The following is a 20,295-nucleotide window of genomic DNA, read 5'->3' on the forward strand; positions in this document are numbered from 1 at the left end:
ACAACGGACGACCATGTCAGCCTCATCAAATGAGCTACAAGCAAAAGGCCTCGCTTGGTTCCGTAAAGTGCGTTCGTTTGCGCCGAGTCGCAGCAGCGCAATGCTCACGAATTGTATCAAAGTTCTTCGCCATCATGGAATATCTGGGCACGCGCAAGTAGCCTGACACGAGCTGGCTACCGGACGCAACCATCCAATTCTCAGATGCGCCGGACCTTGCCAGTCGTATAATAACCCTCTTGGTATGCACCTAGCCGCTTTTTTCTGTTGGTGCTGACCCCGACGTTGTAGACGATGACTCCGACCTTTGCGTGCCTGAAGTCGATGCATCTGGTAGACTGGACAGGCCGGCGTTGAGCGTTGGCAGGAGCGTCTCCGTGCACTCGTGAGAATATCGCTAATGAGGCTCGTCAGAGGTCGTACGCGGCGAGATACTCGCAAAGGCGACGGCCACGTACCACGTCAAGGGCGATCTCCCCGTCATCGCGGTTGCGTGCTTCCCCAGAGGGGTGACGCTCAAGTGAAAAGAGAGCCAATTCACACGCCTCAAGGTGTATACTAGCCATACGCCTGTCGAAGAGCGCATCGCTGCGTTGCAGAAGTAGGCAGGGTTGTGAGATATGTCCGAGTCGCAGGGCACTATGATCGTTCATATCACGCTTCGAGATGTTGTTCTGAAGCAGCTTGGATTCGTGGTAGCGAGTCAGACTTAGTGCTGTAGGTGCCGTCGCATTCGTATTAGGCGCAGCCCGCTGACCAGAGCGATGTGGCTGGAGGTAGCCTAGGAAAGGCTTCGTGACGCTGACAAAATCGAATCACGGGACATCGTGTCACGGTTCAAGTTCACAATCATATTCATATCACCGTAAATCACGTCAAACTCCCTTGGTTCGACGCTGGCTCGTCTGAGGAAGTTAATTTCGCATGGTTACGGTGACGAGTATGCCATTGTGATGGCTTCTGATATATTGTCATGCTAGTCTAAAGCGAAGATCCACTGCAAAGTATCCCAGTCCCCGGGCATGCATTTTCCCTTGTTACTGTATCCAAATAAGTCTTCCGAGCCCACCAGTTCGTCTGTCGAAACCATCGGTACTAGGAGCCGAAGGTGAGACCGAAGCGCCCCGCTGTCTTGAGAAGGACCCCGAGTCTGCCATATATCTTGCACCAGCTCCGCCTCTTCTTCCAGATCGTTCCCCTTCGTCGGTCCACATTGGTTGTAGAACACCACCAACTCCAGATCTACCAGCGCAGGACAGGATTCGTCCAGGACGAGCTTTTGAGCTAGTTCGTAATGGATGTGGTCGGGTGGCGAGCTCCATTGGATGGATGCGATGGATCCAGGACCTCTGCGGGGCTCGAGTGCCCCTGAGATGAAGTAGAATTCACGCAGCCTGCACGGCAGCAACAGTATCCCGTAAAGGGTGTCCGCGCTGTAGCTGTGCATGTTTCGGAGCACGAGTGTTTCGACGGGGGCCAAGAGACCTTTAAGAAGGAAAGCATAGCGCCCAAGCAAGTTCTGCTCTTCGAGGTAGAACATCGTCCCTCTCGACGTCTCCCGCGTCGCATCGAGTATGAAGTGCGTTAGACGAGGTGCCCTGATAAAGGGACATAGTTCTACTGCCGCGTAACCAATGCAGAGTCGCTTGAGCAACGGCAAATGGATGGGATTCGATGGAAGGACACCAGGTCCCGAACGCATGCGGAGTTTGACGAGGTTCGAACACATAGAGAGTACGTGAAGGTCTTCGAGGTTTGCGCAATTGACATCGAGCGCATGCAGCATAGACCATTCGAATCCATGAGAGGCGGCGGTTCCGACGAAGGAAAGTTGCAGCGAGCGAAGGTTCGGGACAAGTTTGGTTTCGGGGAGTGCTACTTCGTCTTGGAAGTCAGAGGTTGGATCGCCGCGGATGGTTAGCCAGGTCAGCGCCGGGAGAGACGGGTAGGGAATCTGGTTCACGGCCGAGTTGACGATGTCAAGAGCGTGCAAGCGTTCTGCGTTAGCCCAGATTATATCCCACAGCCATGCATACATGTAGGCCCAGGATGTTTCGGGCTTCGCAGGCCAAACGCAGACGCGAAGAGGGTGCTGGCCAGAGCGCTTAGTATACGCAATCACTGCGGCGACCAAGGCCTCTCCTTTTAGTCGCCTATTCCCCCACACGTACGGCAACCGAAAGTCTGCCCAAGGCCAGCGCAGCCCGAACGCGATCTCCCGCCAGGTGTGGCACACCTGGGTGAAGGGCCATACATGCGCGCCGATCGAGTCGTCGAACCAGCGAGGCGGGAGCGTGTACGCGGCGACTGCGCGCAGGATCTCCGGAGGCATGGTGCGGACGGGTGCAAGGAGCGCTCTCGCGTCGGTTATGGAGTGTTGGATGCTGGCTTTATGCAGTTGCAAATGGCGCATCGTCGCGTGGATTCGCGCGAGTTCGTCGTTGCATTCCTGTAAGCCAGCCTCCAGTTCGGCGAGTCGGCTCCGGAGCAATCCGCGGCTGTGATTGTCGGTACGCTCGTCTGGCGTGCGAGCGAGGCATGCGAGACCATGGCCACCGCAGATGCTGGTGAATTTGTGGCCACAACTGGAGCAGAGTCGGGTGGTATACTCGAAGAATTCGGGCTTCTGCATGAGAGTAGATGTCTATCAGGCGGGTGTTGGTACAGACCAGCTCTGGGGGGAGGGAGGAGATTGCCTACGCTGGCGAGGCGATCGTAATGGACAAGAACGAAATCGGATCGCGAGCCGCGACGCCGCATTCAAGCGAGGCGGTGTTCCCGGGCCGCTGGTCCGCCCTTTTGTTCCGAATCTATGCATCGACAAGCATGTTCCATGCAAGCGTTAGGACCTGACTGTTCCGAGGTTTGCGAGTACTCACGAGCCCGCCAAGACTGCACACTTATTGTTCACGGGTCAACTTGTTGTTCAATTAAACCATCACTGGCATTTGTGGCGTCGGGACGCGTGAAGTCATGTGCCATTGTCACGGTTCAAGTCACGGTGAGTCTAGGTCGACGCCGTTGAAGCTGCGATGGTGTATGGTGTACATATATGCTGTAGCGAAGAGGTCATAGACAGTCGTCAAGATGGCATAGGCGGAACGTCGGACAATGGTGATGGGCAAGAAGTGTTGGCACGGTCAAGAAGATAAAGCACCATGTAAATTCAAGAGATGGCACGCACGACGAGCATATTGAGAGGGAGACGCGTATAGAGGTCCATCTGCCCCGGCAAGATAATTCGCAATGCAAAAGATGTCTGAATCAAGAGAAACTAGAAACGCTGACTCCTGTTCGGCGACGCTACGAGAATAGGAATCCGCCCAGGGTACATCTCGGAGAGGTCGTCGTCCGTGTCGTTTTCCGAGTCGAAGGAGCTGATAAAAAACCAGGTTAGCGCCGCATATCGATGCATCGAAAGCGGGAACAGACTTACTCGGAATCGTCCACGCGTTCGACGCGTCGGCGCTTTGGTTGGGCATTGAGCGGGGGTGCAACGCGCCACGGGTTGTGGTCCTGACGTGTCGACGTACGGCCGAAGGTGGGTGGCGCTTCATCGTCGCTGCTGTCTGAGACGATGAAGACCGTTCGACGACTCGTGGACGGTCCAGCCTCAGCCGATCGGCCAGGGGCGGACGATGTGCTAGCGTCGGCGCGCCCTCCGGACAGTCCTTCCTGCTGCTTCATCTTTTTGCGTCGGTTCGGTGGGACGAGCGTGCACGGGGTTCGACTAGCACTGGGTGGCTGAGCAATGGGGACGACGAATGGAGTCGCTTTTGAGAGGGTCTTCTTGTAGTACTCTTCCAAAGCTGTAGACAGACGATCTTGGACTTGAATTGAGTGAGAGGGTGCGGCTCGGCGAGGTAGGGACTTCCGCGCGCGACGGACGGGCGGCTCGTCTCGCTCATCTTCGGAAATGGCGCTGCCGACTGGAGAGATCACCTTGCGCTTCTTCCTCTCCCCGCGGGATTCGTTAGCTCTGAAATGTTATGAGTTCCCGTACCATCCTCTGACGACGTCTGAGCTTACTCGGCATGTACACTGTACACCGTCGTCCGCATCCTGGCAAGGTCGTCCTCCTTCTGTTGCACGGTCATTTCCAGCGACCGAATCTTCCTCTGCATATCGAAGAGGCGCTCGTCGTATGTTTCAATGATGCCCATCAAACGATCCTTGGTCGACTGAAGCTCCTCTTCAAGCTCCTGGGCCCGGGTCCTCTGTGCGCGTTCGCCTTCCCTGTGGCGTGCAGCAGCGCCCATATGGCGCTCGCAGGACGCAAGCAGTTGCTGCTTGTCCCGCTCGAGGGCCTTGATTCGATTCGCGGTGTCCTCCGCCGCGTTGAGGTACAAGCGGCGAACGGATGGTTGAACAAAGGGGCGCAGATGCTTGGGAATGAGATTGTGCTGTAGACAAAATCCGTATGAGGGAATCCGTATTCAATGGGAGCGTAGATCTTACTTCGGGCATGACTAGAGCGACAAGGTGTTAGCGCAGTCCCGATGACAGCAATGTGCTAAACACACCTGTCTTGAAAGGGGCGCGACAATCAGGACAAAGAACTACCGTAGTCTCCTCCGCAGCATTCTCCATTGATGTCTCAATGTGACTATTGAGGCATTCAAGGCAGAATGCGTGCCCTAACCAACGATACAGCGTGAGTTTGGGCCACCCGTCGCGTCGTAAGTGAAATACTGACCGCATGGCACGGAGACGGCCTCGTTGAAGTCTCCGAGGCATATACTGCAGGACATAACCTGTCTTATCCCTGTCCAGGGAGTAGACGATGGAGGAAGGAGACAACTTGCGGGTCGAGCGCGATATGGAACCGAACCCCGCGGCACGCGTCTCGATCGCGACGCGCTATTCCCACGCCCCTAAGCAGATCGGCCCGCCGTCCCCGCCTTTAAGGCCGGCCCGGGATCATGACGCCGAGATTTCCGCACTTGGCGAATGTTATCGTTCTTCACTACGTTCATGTCGACTGTACTGCACCTCTTTTCCCACCACCATGTCTCTCGAGGAGAAGCGGCGCGAGAGCTTCAACCCCACTCTCAACTCTACCCAAGAGATGGAAAAGGAGAAGTTCCCCCTCCCCGCACCCCGCACGAAGTCTGAGCAGGCGGTCAGTCGCGACCGGCTGGAGGACTACTTCAAGGAGAGGCCGAAGAATCGGGGCGTGCTGACCGATGCGGAGCTCTTCTGGGTGGAGCTGCAGCCGTGGTTAAAGCAAAGGGGATACGCATTGCGACCGCGGTACCAGCCTGGCTGGCGCCCCTCTTGGCGAGGGACCAAGAAGCGCGCGAGCGACTGCGAGGATGGGGAACCTATCGGGGTGCGTGCACCCATCACTCATTTCACCGTATCAAGCTTTCTGACTTGTCCCCCTCCCTCACGCAGTATCCCTTCCTGCTGGATGCCACGCGCATCTCGGATGGCAAGGTCGTCATGCTCAAGTGCATCTCGAAGACCCTGCACCCCCATGAGGCCAGTATCTCCGCCCTGCTGTCGTCCCCTCCATTGCGATTGGATCCGACGAACCACTGCGTGCCGGTGTATGATGTACTGCACCCGCCTGGGCATGAGGATTTCGTGATCATCGTCATGGCGTTCTGCAGGCAGTTTGACAACCCCCGTTTTGACACCGTAGGCGAGGCAGTCGAGTTTTTCAGGCAGGTCTTCGAGGTGAGTACGTCTTGCTTTGCTCGAACCCACCACTGAATCGTCCGACAGGGTCTTCAATTCATGCACCGCAACGGGATTGCGCATCGGTGCGTCGTTTGACATTCGTTCCCCTTCCCCCGTCTGATGCAGACATACAGTGACTGTATCGACTTGAACATCATGATGGACGCGACGCCGTTATACGACCACCCCTACCATCCACGACGCCCCGAACTCCGCCGCGACTTCAGGGGCAAGGCAAAAGCGCACACGCGTACTGAACGCCCCGTCACCTACTACCTCATCGACTTCGGCCTATCACGACGCTTTGACCTCCCTTTCGAACGACCCCTCGAGGAACCCATCCTTGGTGGTGACAAGACGGTGCCGGAGTTCCAGAACATAAGCGGTCCGTGCGATCCTTTCCCCACTGATGTTTATTATCTGGGTAATATGGTGCGGCGGACGTTTCTTGAGGTGAGGAATCTGGAGATTCAGGACGGAGTGCACGGGACTGACGAGTGCTTGTAGGGTTGCGAATTCAACAGCAGGAAGCGCGGCGTCGAGTTCATGGCGCCCCTCGTCGCGGCCATGATACAGGATGACCCAGCAAAGCGGCCTACCATGGACGAAGTCGTCGAGCGCTCCAATCAGGTACGTCAGCTTTTGCCTTGTACGCCAGCGTCAGTACTGACCACAGTGACAGATTATCAGCAAGCTTTCGACTTGGAAGCTCCGATCTCGTCTGAAGAAAGAAGGCGATTGCGCGCCCCATTCCGCGTACCTGTCCGCTGTTCACTGGCGACGGCGCGTCGGATACATGCTGCGGGGTGTGCCAGCGCTGCCTCGGCCAGCAGTGGAAGAGGAGTAGAGCAGTGCAGCGGTGCTCGACGTTCACTGCTACTGTTCGATCGTCTGCTGCTGTTGGTTGATGGCTGATGCACGTCGGTCATCCTCGTGGATACTCCGACCCTACCTACTCATCTATATCGGATCTATCTTGGATATAATTACACTTTTGTAGATCATAGACTGTCCTTCCTATACCCCGTAATTATCTGTACCGCGGAGAACCTTCTCGGACGCGGGCTATCTCGCGTCACTGGCAGTGTACATACGGACATACCTAATCTATCTGAGGCATATCTCTTGTAACTTGTGACACTCCTTCAATGTACCTGAGGCTCCTACTCGATGAAAGCGACACATCACCGCGCTCTCCCGCCCGAGGATCTCTTCCGCCAACCTCGAAAACAACCTTCGAAGCATATCCCCATCTGGGATACAAAGCTCCCGGGGAGATCGGACCGAACGGAAGCAGGGCGGGGGCATACTGTCATCGAATCGATCAATGCCTCCGATTCCAACATCTTGTCCTCAACCACCATTCGCGTCCACGTACGACTCCCGGCCATTGCACTCCACGGCGCGGGATAGTCTGGATACCCATATATGTCTCGGACTGACATTTAAGCTTGTACATGGATGGCTACAGTGAGCATGGCACGATCCCCCCATGAGTTCCGCCTTCTGACAAGGTAGACATTTGAGCAGCGCGCTTTTGGCCCAAGCTCTTCTTTTACGACTAGAACCTATAACGAGGGAAATACCTCACCTGGCCTAGGATCCAATACTATTGCTGCGACACCGAAACAACCTGGTCTCAGGTTGCTCGCGTTCGGTTGAGTTAGCCGTTAGGGGGATGCAACCGCTGGCTGATCTCGAGCATGCAGACGATGGCGGGGCTAGAGGACTTACAATGCTTCTGCTACTCCGGCATATCTTGCGCGAAGTCGACCATGTATCACAGCAGCCCGGCCTCCCATGCGAATACTTCGATCTTATTGCGGGCAGTGGCACTGGCGGGTAAGGTCACTTCTTTCCTGGAGGTCTATGACTGATGGGACCACAGGTTGATAGCTCTCCTCTTGGGTCGTCTGCGCCTCAGCATGGACGATGCTATTGAATGCTATACTCGAGTTGTCGAGCGAGTTTTCCTTCGAACCAAGGCAGCCAAATTCAGGGACGCGCCTTTCGAAGAGGTCCTCAAGGAGATATGCAATCGCTTTGGAAATGGGAGTGATACGCAGATGCTCGCCGAACGTGGACCGCGCTGCAATACGTGAGTGCTCAACTCCTCGATCACTGTCTTCCCCCTTACAAACATGGCCCGCAGATTTGTTTGCGTCCAAAAGCAAGATACATCCGGGTTACTTCATCCACAGAGGCTACGCACCTACGCTCATCCGGCTGAGCCGTCGTTCCGGTGCACCTTCGTCGAAGCTGTACGCGCGACCATGGGTAACCCCATCTTTTTCGATCCTCCTACTCTCTCCGATATCAACGGCACACCGTCGACATATCTCAACGCGGGAGACGCTCGTTGCAATCCATCCTTCGACCTCCTCGACGAGGCACGGTCTCTCTTTCCTTCTCGACAAGTCACCTACTTCGTCAGCCTGGGCGCCGGACGTGCGAACACCATAGATCCATCTCCTCCGCGGGGAATCATGCACCAACCTAGGCTTCCTTCGACATGTATGACTGCCATGCTCGAGCTTGCAGTTAGATGCGACGCCATATCGGAAGCCTTCATACAGGAGAACTCTGTGTTGGCGTCCGCCTACTACCGCTTCACTCACGACCAAGGGTGTGTTGATGGTAAAATGGCACAATGGGAGCAGGTGGCCGTCCTCAAGGAGTTTTTGAAGCCTTACTCACTCGCTGTGGATAAGCGGGCGCTGGAGCTGGAGACGAAGATCATCTCGGCACGCAAAGCGGAATTGTCTGCTCGACGGCGGGCCTGGTAGTATCCTGCATATCTGTACATTATCATAATGTTTGGTGCTCTCTTGGCATGTTGTACGAGGGGAATCTTCAGCGTAGCGTGGGATATATTCCCCTATCATCTCAACGTGGGCGAAGCGGAGGTAATTGACAAATCACAACAATGGAAGGACGAACATGTGTCGCACGCATGCTTACGTCCTGGTACTCCTCCGTCCTTCCACCATCGTGTCCCCGTCCCTCCCAGGATCAACGCAGTCATGCCTCGCGTCGAGTCCAACCTGAAGCCTATCTTACCTGTGTACCATCACCAGCGAGCCAACGATACCACGGTGAGATTACTTGGACGCCGTAAACGATGGCGCTAATCCTGACTGGTAGGCCCGTACGGATGGCGCCGCGGCGGCTGAGATACCAGTGGGTCTTTTTTCAAGCGTGGCTTGTCATATAAAGCTTATGTCCACGTAGTCCCGAAGGAAACCCATGGCCTTCACTCACGGAGGAGCACAAGTAAGCGTTTCTGCGACACACCCAGCGATAATACATCGATATCAACGTACGATCAGGCGCAAAGGACGGATCCTTTCTCTGCGAGCCCTCAACAGTCTGGCAGCTCGAGAAAATGTGGAGTGGACGTGTCTGCGGTGCGTCTGACCCCATCATCGTCTTTCCGTGACGCTGACTTTATGGCAGCCGGATAACAACGGTCGACGACATACCGAGAGCGAGGATTTCTCGCATAAACCCCCCGGCGCGGATGTTGCCCTTCCGAACTGCGCTACACTTGTGTACAAGCACGACAACTCTCAGTGCCAATCCTGGCGCGATGAGATTGAATCATTCATGGTATTTGTGAGTCCGCACTTTCGTGAATCACCCTCCGCCATGCTGAGGGCCTCTTGCAGGCCGGTCTGTTCTCTGCAGTTCTCACAGCGTTCATCATGGAGTCTTACAAGTGGCTGATGGTCGAGCCGGACGATATCTCGGCGGACTATCTTCGTCAAATACTCGCTCTCATGTCCCATGTCGACGTGACGGCGGTGAAGACGGTCAGCAGGTCTACCCCTCTTCCATCCGACGTTATGACTCGCATCAATGGGTTCTGGTTCAGCAGTCTCACTCTCAGCTTGACTTCGGCTCTGGTCGGGATCGTCTCCAAGCAATGGCTGCGAGAGTTCTTGCGTGACACGGGCCACTCACATCAGACCAATCTTGCCGTCAGGCAGGTGAAGTACGATGGTCTGACGGAGTGGTACGTTGGCGCTGTTATAGCGACCATCCCCCTACTTCTTCAAACCGCGCTTTTCCTGTTCCTTGCTGGTGTCATCGATTTGCTCTGGCATCTGCAAAAGGGCGTAGCTGTGCTCATCAGCATTCTCTGTTCCTCTACTATGCTCTTCTTCCTCATCACGACCATTCTCCCGGGCGTGCAATATGTGCGTCATCACCGCGGCCTCCGCCTCCATAAAATCTACCAGGTGCCATTTAAGTCGCCACAGGCGTGGTTGTTTATGCGCAGCCTGGTTACCATTCTGAATTTCTTCGCCTGGGCGTACGCATATGTTCTCTCGCTGTGCAGCAAGGAAGCGAATGAGCACCAGCACGTCTCGCCTTACCAGGTGTTTTCGACCTGGACACAGTTCGATCTCGATTGGACAAGCCAGCGAGACTTCACTGCCGCATGGGACAACGCGCCTGTCTCTTTAGCGCGCTGCTTAGGCTTCATCGAACTCACCTTCGAGCACCCGTCCTTGCGAGATTGGATCTGGAACTGCCTATGGCACCTACGGCACAAGGCCGAAAATGCCCAATACGTCTTGCAATGCTTCCGAGGCGATCTCACCGAGCAACTCGAGTTGACCTCGCCCGACGATAGGTTGATTGACGACGTCAAGATTAAACTCGACCCCACAGGTTACTCGCGGGCAACCTCTGAGGCGATGATGCACGCCCTCTTGGACGCTGATCAAGGGGTTCCTCGAGTCGAGACGCGTCTCGAGCATGTCATCCGAATCTTCAATACTTTCGAGATGGAAGGAGGGGATGAGATCCCCCGCCGGATCGATTTCTTGATGAGTGATACGCTGCAAAACTTAGCAAGTACAAAAACGAGCACGGGTTCGCTGCGCTTTCCAACGGTTATAATCATTTATTCACGCACTATCTAGATCTCTGTTTACAGCTGTTCTATGTTGCTCAGGACCTGTTGCGCCTGTGTGATATTGGGGACGCCGACTCCTTCCGGTGGTTGACTCTCGCGCACGAAGTCATTGATCATCTGAACAAGAACGACATTCGAGACGCTGATGTCCCATCCCCAAGATTGTTCAGTCTCGAAATCGGCATCGAGATCGCCGACTGGCTCGACTCCCTGTCCGACAAAGATACGGGCGAGTTGGCTGCCCGCGTACTCTGGGCAGCGCAAGTCACAGTTATGCTCGCTCGCCGTTTCGTCAAACTGGGCCCTTTGGATTGTGTTGCCGCATGGCATCCCCGTTTCCCGGAAATCTACGACCTTGTGCAGCGCGTTCACGGCAAGGCGATCTCCGTACTACAAGATACCGCCCCCGCGTGGACAATGGATGTCTTCAGCCTAGACGAGTTGACGCTCGTGAGGGCGTCCCTGGAGGCGCGACTTGAGGCGGAGAAGGACGTCGGCGGGCGCCGCAAACGCAAGACGAGCGCGAAGCGGAGGACATCGCAACGAACAGATTCGAGTGGCACCAATACGCAGGCAAGTGACTGCTATCTACAAGGAGATAGCGAGGCTGACGCGTGGCTGTCCAGAGCTCCGAGTCGACTGCCCTAGATTGTGGCAACATCCGCTTGTCGGATGAACCATTGGACGGCCAGCATACTCTAAGAGCTCGGTCGACGTCTCCGCCCTCGGTCAGTCCAACCCCAATGATCGTGGTCAATACGTGCTCACCTCCACTTGTAGGGCCCCGATCCAGACACGCGCGCCGTACATTGGAACACTGAGCCTCGCGAATCGAAGGAGAACAGTGGCATGGAGGAGGCTGATATATCGCGCTCCTCACGAGGGACCCTCCCTGCCGACGAGCCTCGTCGTCGGTCGCCTGACCGTGGTCGTGACACACGAAGCGATGATCGACGCTCGTCGAGCTCGCCAGTGTCAGCCGGCGCGCCGGTAGGCGAAGTGGCTACGCCTCGTCCTGACGTGGTCATATGCGGAGACGACGTACTTGCCGAAGCGATACCATCGCCGTCACGGGCGACATTCAAGGAAGACTAGCGGGAAGAAGCTGCTTTAGACGGGGTTCGGATGGCAAAAGGCTACGGATATTATGGGCGGCCATATTTTCTCTATTATGTACCATATTTATCCCTATACATAGACGACGTTGTGCCGAGCTTACCTGGGCGCAGCTTGTAGATCCATCAATATATAAACCAAAAGTCCATGGCGGCGAAGATTTCGTACCCATTGAGACACCTGCCATATCGTCTGATTGTTTGACTTCAAAGCGCAGTATCACTGTGAGGAGAGGCAACGGAAGCCACGGAAATAGACGAAGAAATGTCTTGGGAGCGCAAGACGCGCCACAGTCTGCACGGCGAGGCAATTGCACAGCGTCAGAGTTGAACGAAGCCTCCCTGCGCGTGCCCAGCCACTGGGAAAAGGAATCAGCGCGAAATTCACTTGACATTGAGTGAATTTCACTTTTCGCTGGAGATCATGCGAATCCGGTTCACGTCGGGCAAGCGAAATTCGCATGATCTTGAGCGATGCTGTTTCGCTGAGCTAACACCTGGCCGATGTCGAGCGAAAGATACACAGGGATGATTGTGAGTAGCGAGATGGGTAAAGGTCTTAAGGATATCAGCGTATCGAGGGTCAAGAGGGTACCAAGGGTTGTCTGACTGGTATTGATATTCAGCTGCAACGGGGTTCAGTAAAGTCAGTCTCCATCGTCACAGAAGTCAACAAAAGGACATGCGCGGCGATGAGCAACCGAGGGCCCGGCCATTATGTGGCGTTGACGCCACACGGTGACGTATGTGGGGTCGCAGGTCGTCGAGTCTTGTCCTCGACCACTATCATTTACATCGCTCGCCGTGATGCATGGACACAATTCCCCAGCGTACGACGCACGACCTCGAGATCGATAACGAACGCGATTGAGCGCTGCCCAACCCGCGGGATTACAGTGCGTAGTGGGATGCCTTGTTCAGAGATGAACGTCAATCTAAGGGACGATTGCAGATTGGTCCCTTCATGTCACTGAACGCCGCCCACCTCTTACTTCTCACTTCAACTTCCCCAGTCCTTGCACACCGTATACCTCGCGGCACCACCTCCCGCTCGCTCGTGCCATCAGCAAATTTGTATGCAGTGTGCACCATTCCGCCGTCCGATGCGTCATCAAGAGCCCACTGAATTATAGGGTATGCTTGTTCCATGCCACCCCCCCTTTCAAATTGAGTTCAGGTCTGACGAGGATTGCAGTCTATTCCGCCGGGCTGCGACTTAGGGTCAGGATATCACTCTTAGACCTCGGCACGGCTGGTAAGTCCTGCCTCTTCGCTCTGTATACGGGCTTACGACCGTTGATGTTCGTCTCTCGACTATCAAAATTAGCAAAGTCCTACGCAGCTCTCGTCTACCTTCATGATTCTGTCGTTTGGCCGAGGCTGGACAGCCCACTTCCTCGTCTTGATACCTGTAGACCCGCTGTTCGAGAGTTGTAGTAGTAGTCACTTGAATATATCCATTTGTTCCTATACGAGTGCGGTGCGAAGGAGAAAAAATGGCAAAAAGCAGCAAAAAATGAAATACTGGCCATTTCACTCTTTGAAGAGTGATTTACGCTCGTAGTCAAGCGAAACAGAGGTCGCGAAACGCGACTTTTTTGGCGTGAAACATTTTCGCTTGAGGCCAAGCGAAAATCACTGGATCTCGAGTGAATTTCACTCAGATTGTAGTGTTTTTCCATCAAAGCTAAGCGAAATATCGAGCGAATTTCACGTCGATTCCTTCCCCCAGTGAGCGGAGCTAGCCAAGACGTAAAGTTTATCGGTTCGGGGCGTCTCGCACGAAGGGGAGACAAGCGGCGGGAGCTCGGCCTAGGAGTCGCTTGGATGCGCGATTTTCTGGAGCGCATCCCATGAGCCCGCGCTTGAGCAAGTTTCGGGAGCAAGTATGAGGGATTATCTGGAGCGCAGAGGTAAAGGGTATAAAAGGCGAGTATGGAAAGACGAACGACATCTTCGTACGAGTAACGCACCTGCTTTGCCTACAACCCTTGAAGCTTGACCCGCCGACCGACTCAACGAGAACGATGACTTCCCCAGTCAGCCCTATTTATCGCAAATGTGAATGCAGTGGATGCTGACGCCTTGCCCACAGTCCGCCACCAAGTCTTGCTGCAAGGATAGCTGCGGCTGCATGCCCTGTGGCTGCCAGGTCAAGTGAGTGGCTGGACCCTTGGCCGAGGTACAAATGACTCACCGACATCCCTTCGAAGCTGCTCCTGCACGCCCACATCCTGCAAGTGCGGCAGCGACGACGCCTGCGGCTGCGCGCCCGGGACCTGCCAGAAGAAGGGCGACGAGTGCGCCTGTAGGGGCGGGGAGTGCAAGTGCACTGACGGGTCGTGTGCGTGTTAGGCGGGGCGGAGGTCATTTGTGGCGCACGGGTATTATGAGGAGGATTTGTGTTCGGTTTCAGTGTATTGTAGTTATCTTGTTTCTCTGGATATTCCGGAATCTCAGCCAAGTCTCCGAGTCCTTGTCGTCTTTTTCCACGCTGCTGGGGCTGAGATGCTCTTGAACCCCTTCCCAGTCCTGCGAGCGGGCGGCAGTTCCAGTTCGAAAGCTACCGTGGGGCTCAAAGGGACCGCGTTGGCGGACGAATCGAAAATATGAATTGACAGAGATAGGACACGCATCCAGCACTGCGACCGAGCGAGAGATCGCGACAGAAGGGTACCCAAAAGCGCTGGTAGCCATCGACTCGGGATTCGCCGAAAGCCCGAACCAATTAGTACCGTTCCCTTGAGATTGAGCTTCAGTCGCAGGCCACCCTTCAACGGCGGTCACGGCGTCTCTGAAGGCCAGCGCGCAATTGAAGTTTGCAGGCGAATGCGGACTGTACCCTGTCGAACACACGTCAGCAGTAACGGAGTGATCAAGCTTCACCTAGTGTGGGCCCCCTTACGGGCGCGTCTCATCGTCCACTCGAGCCCTCGCGAGCTCAATGGATGCGATGGATGTCAAACATGTATCGCTGGTAATCATGTATAGCGAGAGAGATAAGTCCCTCAACCAACAGATGAGAAACGTTAGCACATCGAGATCGTAGGTTTCTTGATGAGTCTTGGGGTCCGAAGTTCAAGATGAGAGATGACATGCAACAACCCTCGCGAGACGGCTTGCTTATGCCGGGAGTAGCACAGGATGGAGGGCAACGAGTGGAAGAATGCAGTTGGGTGCCCTGAAGCTTTCCGGTGTCGTCACAGAAAAGTCAGCGTGGAATGTTCTGTCGAACAGCAGCAGTCATCCTCCGGAAAATGACCTGGCATCGTCCAGTTTCGTGGGATGCAGCGTAGACTTTAGAAGAGCGGGAAGAGCGGACCCTTCAGAGAGAGACGCGGCGAGAGTTCTGACGAGAGTCGAACTTGCGTTGTTGAGGCGCTCAGTGCGTCGAGGCTGAGGCTCCGGCATTGGCCGGTTGGGCGTGACGTCACATGCGCAGCTCGCGCAGCACCACCTAAACTTGGAACAAGGCCATTTCCACGCCGATGTTCAACTTTCCTTTGTTCTCTTGCTTGCTCCAGAAAAATACCTCATCTCCAGGACTGGCGTCTCTCGCTACCTGCTCCTGCTGGGACCGCTTTGACGTGTTTCTGTGCACCAATTGGCGTGGAGGATTCAGTAAACTGTGGTCGGCAACATGCGCAAAACACATCGCCTACCCCGAAGTGATGAATGTGGAGAGCTTGTCAGCCGGGAGTGGAGCAGAAGCACCCCCGTCACGACGACACCGCCAACTAGAAATTTCACGCTTCCCACCGAGAAAGCTCGACCTCCGTCACTTCTTTCTCTCTTCCTCCATCTCAGCGCTTCTCAGCCGTACGGCTTCACTCTGCTTGCTTTCGCCCTTGGCGCCCACCTGTCCTTCTTTCTGACCGGCACTCTATCCTCTGCAAGCTAATCACCATGTCTGTCGCCGCCGCTGCACTCCTCTTCCTCCCCGCGTTCGTCGCGGCGCAGGACCAGAGCTCGTTCCCCGAGACACCGCTCGCGAGCAAGACGTTCTCATACCCGGATGGCATCGTACGTCCTTCGTCCTTCAGTATGCCACCCAAACTAACGACGTCTTCCAGCCCTACCAAGCCGACACTGACACGAACCTCGTTCGTGGCGGCCAGGCGGGTTACAACTTGTGCAACTCGACCACGGAGGGCGATGACAGCATGTGCCAGACCAGCTTCTTGAATGCGCTCGACGGTATGTGCTCCAAAACACCTCATCGATCCTCAGCTCATCTGTATATTAGACTTCTGCTTGTGGGCACCGTCCAAGAAGGACTCCATGATCTCCGACACGGAGGGCGAGGAGGTCGCCTGGTGCACGAAGCCCGGCCGTGGCACGCGCATCATCCCCGACGGCGCTCTCCAGGGTGTGCAGTTCATGCGCACGCCGGACTACGTCCAGGTCGTCGGCTTCATCGACCAGAGCAAGATCAACATCGCGGCGGATGACTTCGGTGGCGAACTCGACCCGCACGGTGCCGACCTTCGCGGCAACCCCATGGGCGGTCTCGTCTACTCCACCGCCTGGTCCGACAGCAACGACAGCTACACGCAGGTGATCGAGTGGCACAAGTACGTCCCCCACCCCCTGCGCAGCACCACCACAGATGGCTGACACGTTTCGCCAGCTTCATGGGTGGCAACGCTTTCTGCTTCAAGGTCTGTGACCCGAGCAAGGAGCACGCGGCGGACTACTGCCAGCACATCTACGACCGTATCGGCTGCGCGTACAACGCGCCGAACAACGCCCAGAACGGCACCTTCGAGTCGTGCGAGGGCGACAACCAGGACTTCCCGGGCGTCTACACTGGCTCGGACGGCCAGACGACCACCTGGACGCAGCCGCCCGAGAGCGAGGGCGAGATCTCCACGATCCCCTTCAGCGCCAAGGTCCCCGCCTCCAGCAACTGCCAGTCCTTCTCTAGCGAGGAGCTTTTCAAGGCGGCGGCGAGCTCGGGCGCGTCTGGCTCTGGTGGCAGCGGCTCGGGGAGCGGCGCGTCTTCGACTGCCGGCAGCTCCAGCGCGGACGCCAGCGGCAGCAACGCCGCCTCGATGCTCCGCGCCCCCGAGGGCCAGGGCATCGCCTGGATGGGTGTCCTGTGGGCCACCGTCGCGGTCGCCATGGGCGGTGTCGCCGTCTTCGCGTAAGGTAGTCGCCTTCGTCTGAAGTACCTACCGCCCTACCCTACCTACTAACCAACTTGTACGACCGACTCGCGTACCATTTCTGACACTACGCGTCCCATTCCTGCCACTACGCGTACCATTCCTGACACTACACGCCCCATCCTGACTCTGCCTACCTATCGCACGGACCGTAACCCGCACGCCTCGCACGGACGACCTGGATGGGCGCCCTGATATTATGTACGATGCCCGAACGCACTCGGGCTAATGTGGACTATTGTGCATAGTGATACCACCTTACTTTGTCTGCATGAGCAACTTAGACCTTCCATTCCTTCTCGCTGTGGTGTGAACTTGAGGATGCGTCTAATGGTTTGGGGTGTGGTTCAATTCCATTACTACAAGTGGCGTTGGAAGCTATGGCGTCTCAGCGATCAATCCTCCTACACGATGAGCGCTATGGTCGGAATACCCTGCCGACAAGCCTTCGTCCGCAAAGGACATTGAACCCGGACTTGACGGAATGGCTCTGAGGCAAGCGACGATCGGACCGATGTCCAGTGACGCGTGCGAAGTTTCCGCTTTGACCTCACTTTGTCCACCTCACTCATCAACCGCCTCGGGGGTTGCTGCCTCACTGAAGGGCAACTCTTCAAAATTCTGTCTACTGCTCGATTTCGACCTAGCTTAACATATTTAAGCGCATAATGGCGCCAACAGCCGGCAGGGCCCTCCAAGCGAAGTTCGGGATCGCCAGTGCGTCTCATCGTCATAGCCTAAGTACCAGTGCTTACATCCCTCCCAGATGGATCAGATGCGGTAGCGTCGACATCCAAACTGGTTGCTTCTGCACCAAGCGCCTCTCAATTGCAGAAACACATCATCACTGTTCATCCCTGGGACGATCCACACGTATCCCCGGATGCCAGCCAGCGCGACGGCAACTTCACCTCCTGGGTCAAGCGACGCGTCAAAGTCAATATTGCGGGACTTCCACCGGACTACCCCTACCAGCTTCTGAGCAGCCAGAACGTGCGCACGTTCACGTATGCTATGCTCCCCTTCGTGGAGTTCCGTGGCAGGGGTGCGCCACGCGAGGATTTCGGCCTGCCCGGGGACGTATACATCGATACCACCGAGGGCGAGGAGGCGCTCTACTACTGCACGGTCGGCCCGTCCCATAGTCGAGGCTCGTGGGAGCGCTGGGAGGGGACATACCCGCCACCGCGCCACCCGTATCTCGACCGGGAGAATCGCTATCCGCGCTACCTCTGGGTGCAGCCGAAGACCTCGACATGGGCGTCCGCGATGTTCCTCGCGGGCCTCACGCAGGAGATCCTGCACCCGAAGGTCACCCTCACGCAGCCGAACGCGGCGGAGACGCAGCGCGCGCGGCTGAAGGCGGATATCGTCGAGATGCTCGCGAATGAGCACGCGCCCGCGCCCCTGCCGGCGAAGAGGGGCAGGCCGAAGATTAAGCAGGAGCCGGCGGAGAGCGCGGGGACGACGCAGTCTCACCCACCGCGCGCGCGGAAGAGGAAGCGGGAGGTCGAGGCTGCGGTGCCTCCGGCTTCGGCGCCGGTACCGGTGCCGCAGAGGCGCGCGGCGGCGGCTGCAGCTGCGAAAATTCTGTTGAGCGCACCGCAGGGAGATGACGACCTTCCGGACGAGTCTATCGAGAGTATCTCGAGCGCGCCGGCCGTGCGGCACCTGCCTTCCCTGCCTTCCAATAATCACATCAGACGAGGCGCAAAGCATAATCGTACGTATGGAACACCGTCTTACTTCCCTGGCTCATGATCGCAATTGTAGAGCCTACTGAGCCTCCGCCCATCACACCGCCTATCGTGGCGCTTCCGCAGCCACAAGCGTCGTCGCAAGCTCCCCTGCCAACACGGGCGCCTCTCCCACGACGCAAGCCTACAGCCGCATCTGTCTCGCTCAACAATGCGCTCTCGCAGCTCAAGAACGTCAGCGAGGGTAATGCACTTTCTACTACCATTCTGAAAATTGTCTGACGCGTCGACAGTGCTACAAAACCCACAAGACCTTGACATCCCGAAGCTGGAGGCAGACGTGCAGAAAGGTACGTTAATGCGATGGAGCTGAATTGGTAAAGTTATGGAGCTGACCACCTGCCAGTCGTGAACTCGCTTGAGGATTCTCGACGGCGAGTCGATGCTAGAGAAAAGGAATTGAGAGAAGGTAGATAAATCCTCTGGAGATTTATAGCGACACTCACCCCACTTAACAGCACTCAGTACGAAGGAGAAAGCTTTGTCAGAAGCGCAGACCGAACGCGCGAAACTGGTTGCCGTGGTTCAGACTTTGCAGAAGGGTATGCCTTGAGCATCAAGGATGAAGTGCGATAAACTAATATTGCTTCACAGAGTTCGCCAAAATATTCATACCGGCGTGGAAAGGGGGCGTCAACCCTTCGCAGTTGTCTAATCGTCAGTCCCTCTCAGACCACGCAGATTTGGCGGTGCACTTATTGCATTGCTCTTCAGCCCGCTTCAACTACGAGAATAATATCTCGAAGGTTATCCCGCCTCGCGGACCCACTGAGCTCGACAAGGCGAAGGATCGTGCGTTGGCCTTCCTTCGTCTGTTCTCTGCCTTATACTCAATGTCGCTCTTAGGCATCGCCGAACTGGAACGCGAGCTCGAGAGGATGCGCTTGCAGGAAAGGGTGCATTCACCGCAGGAGAAGAGCGCACGTTTGCCGGACGAGCATGTCCATTTGACTCAAGAGGACATGCACTTGTCGCCGGACTCTGTGCATTTGCCACAGGAGGGCGAGCATTTGACGCAGGAAGGTGTACATTTGCCGCAAGAGGGTGCATTCTTGCCGCTAGAGGGTGTACCCCTGCCGCAGGAGATTGTGCCTCTGCCGCAGGAGAGCGTCCATCTGCCTCCCCCTCCGGATGCGTTACCGCCACCTCTCGTCAAGGAGGAACCGCAGCTGCCTCCACCGTTGGAGTTCTCGCACTTTGCGAGCGGGGAGACGTCTCGAGCCAATTCAGAGGTGGAGATTTTGGACGGTTTAGAGCTCGAGTACCCAGAGTAGTTATTCCTAGCTCATTGTGGCGCAACTAGTGGTGATCCCTGTCACCGTGTTCACATTGCTTCTCGTACTCTTGTGATGTCTTTTGCTGTATACTACGCACTGGCCTTAGTACTTCGAGAAACCGTTTGCCTTCCATGTTTTTGATGGCATCTTTGTGACCACCATCAATCCTGCAACATGCGTTCTGCGTTCATCTCCTTCTCCTCTGCGCATTTAATGCGTTGGTGGTTGCCTCCCTCACCCACGTACATCGAACCCTCGACCCCGGAGCACCGCGGGCCGCTCGGATTGTGACTCATCCTCCCAAGTTTGGCATTGACTCGATCCAAATCGATAGCCGGAAAAGTCGAATGCATCGGCTGCTTCGATCCA

At 56.1% G+C, this 20,295-nt stretch overlaps 9 protein-coding genes across 9 annotated transcripts; 7 read left to right on the plus strand and 2 right to left on the minus strand.

The window, feature by feature from the left end:
* Positions 1-930: 930 nt before the first annotated feature.
* Positions 931-4,837, minus strand: SCHCODRAFT_02679837 (uncharacterized protein). Its single transcript, XM_003029597.3, has 9 exons — positions 4,697-4,837; positions 4,524-4,637; positions 4,459-4,469; positions 4,030-4,403; positions 3,437-3,979; positions 3,289-3,377; positions 3,001-3,055; positions 2,880-2,892; positions 931-2,644 (listed from the first exon to the last, which is right to left on the minus strand). The coding sequence occupies exons 1-9, from the start codon at positions 4,749-4,751 to the stop codon at positions 977-979; spliced, it is 2,922 nt and encodes a 973-aa protein (XP_003029643.2). The 5' UTR covers positions 4,752-4,837; the 3' UTR covers positions 931-976.
* Positions 4,838-4,966: 129 nt separating this feature from the next.
* SCHCODRAFT_02548782 (uncharacterized protein) lies at positions 4,967-6,877 on the plus strand. Its single transcript, XM_003029195.2, has 6 exons — positions 4,967-5,332; positions 5,398-5,682; positions 5,731-5,768; positions 5,820-6,138; positions 6,193-6,315; positions 6,368-6,877. Exons 1-6 carry the CDS (start codon positions 5,009-5,011, stop codon positions 6,530-6,532), a joined length of 1,254 nt encoding a protein of 417 aa, XP_003029241.1. The 5' UTR covers positions 4,967-5,008; the 3' UTR covers positions 6,533-6,877.
* Positions 6,878-7,048: 171 nt separating this feature from the next.
* SCHCODRAFT_02633644 (FabD/lysophospholipase-like protein) lies at positions 7,049-8,565 on the plus strand. Its single transcript, XM_050345777.1, has 5 exons — positions 7,049-7,155; positions 7,213-7,342; positions 7,395-7,527; positions 7,574-7,783; positions 7,838-8,565. The coding sequence occupies exons 1-5, from the start codon at positions 7,147-7,149 to the stop codon at positions 8,469-8,471; spliced, it is 1,116 nt and encodes a 371-aa protein (XP_050198739.1). The 5' UTR covers positions 7,049-7,146; the 3' UTR covers positions 8,472-8,565.
* SCHCODRAFT_02511590 (uncharacterized protein) lies at positions 8,499-11,704 on the plus strand (the record flags this gene model as incomplete). The annotated part of the gene is made up of 9 exons (XM_003029197.2): positions 8,499-8,780; positions 8,830-8,865; positions 8,917-8,958; positions 9,015-9,092; positions 9,142-9,300; positions 9,354-10,566; positions 10,617-11,186; positions 11,258-11,337; positions 11,390-11,704. 9 exons carry the CDS (start codon positions 8,499-8,501, stop codon positions 11,702-11,704), a joined length of 2,775 nt encoding a protein of 924 aa, XP_003029243.1.
* A 113-nt stretch (positions 11,705-11,817) lies between these two features.
* Positions 11,818-12,332, minus strand: SCHCODRAFT_02633649 (uncharacterized protein). The gene is made up of 3 exons (XM_050345778.1): positions 12,134-12,332; positions 11,894-12,083; positions 11,818-11,838 (listed from the first exon to the last, which is right to left on the minus strand). The coding sequence occupies exons 1-3, from the start codon at positions 12,185-12,187 to the stop codon at positions 11,825-11,827; spliced, it is 258 nt and encodes an 85-aa protein (XP_050198740.1). The 5' UTR covers positions 12,188-12,332; the 3' UTR covers positions 11,818-11,824.
* A 340-nt stretch (positions 12,333-12,672) lies between these two features.
* On the plus strand, positions 12,673-13,082 carry SCHCODRAFT_02633655 (uncharacterized protein). Its single transcript, XM_050345779.1, has 3 exons — positions 12,673-12,858; positions 12,920-12,979; positions 13,052-13,082. Exon 1 carries the CDS (start codon positions 12,689-12,691, stop codon positions 12,848-12,850), a length of 162 nt encoding a protein of 53 aa, XP_050198741.1. The 5' UTR covers positions 12,673-12,688; the 3' UTR covers positions 12,851-12,858; positions 12,920-12,979; positions 13,052-13,082.
* A 716-nt stretch (positions 13,083-13,798) lies between these two features.
* Positions 13,799-14,079, plus strand: SCHCODRAFT_02509722 (uncharacterized protein; the record flags this gene model as incomplete). The annotated part of the gene is made up of 2 exons (XM_050343221.1): positions 13,799-13,881; positions 13,938-14,079. 2 exons carry the CDS (start codon positions 13,799-13,801, stop codon positions 14,077-14,079), a joined length of 225 nt encoding a protein of 74 aa, XP_050198742.1.
* Positions 14,080-15,200: 1,121 nt separating this feature from the next.
* Positions 15,201-17,193, plus strand: SCHCODRAFT_02548791 (uncharacterized protein). The gene is made up of 4 exons (XM_003029198.2): positions 15,201-15,747; positions 15,798-15,921; positions 15,971-16,298; positions 16,355-17,193. Exons 1-4 carry the CDS (start codon positions 15,631-15,633, stop codon positions 16,872-16,874), a joined length of 1,089 nt encoding a protein of 362 aa, XP_003029244.1. The 5' UTR covers positions 15,201-15,630; the 3' UTR covers positions 16,875-17,193.
* Positions 17,194-17,451: 258 nt separating this feature from the next.
* SCHCODRAFT_02548794 (uncharacterized protein) lies at positions 17,452-20,097 on the plus strand. The gene is made up of 9 exons (XM_003029199.3): positions 17,452-17,609; positions 17,659-18,615; positions 18,666-18,833; positions 18,883-18,939; positions 18,996-19,058; positions 19,108-19,191; positions 19,244-19,306; positions 19,364-19,441; positions 19,496-20,097. Exons 1-9 carry the CDS (start codon positions 17,561-17,563, stop codon positions 19,921-19,923), a joined length of 1,947 nt encoding a protein of 648 aa, XP_003029245.1. The 5' UTR covers positions 17,452-17,560; the 3' UTR covers positions 19,924-20,097.
* Positions 20,098-20,295: the final 198 nt, after the last annotated feature.

The sequence above is a fragment of the Schizophyllum commune genome (assembly GCF_000143185.2).
Source record: "Schizophyllum commune H4-8 unplaced genomic scaffold SCHCOscaffold_9, whole genome shotgun sequence".
NCBI lineage: Eukaryota > Fungi > Basidiomycota > Agaricomycetes > Agaricales > Schizophyllaceae > Schizophyllum > Schizophyllum commune.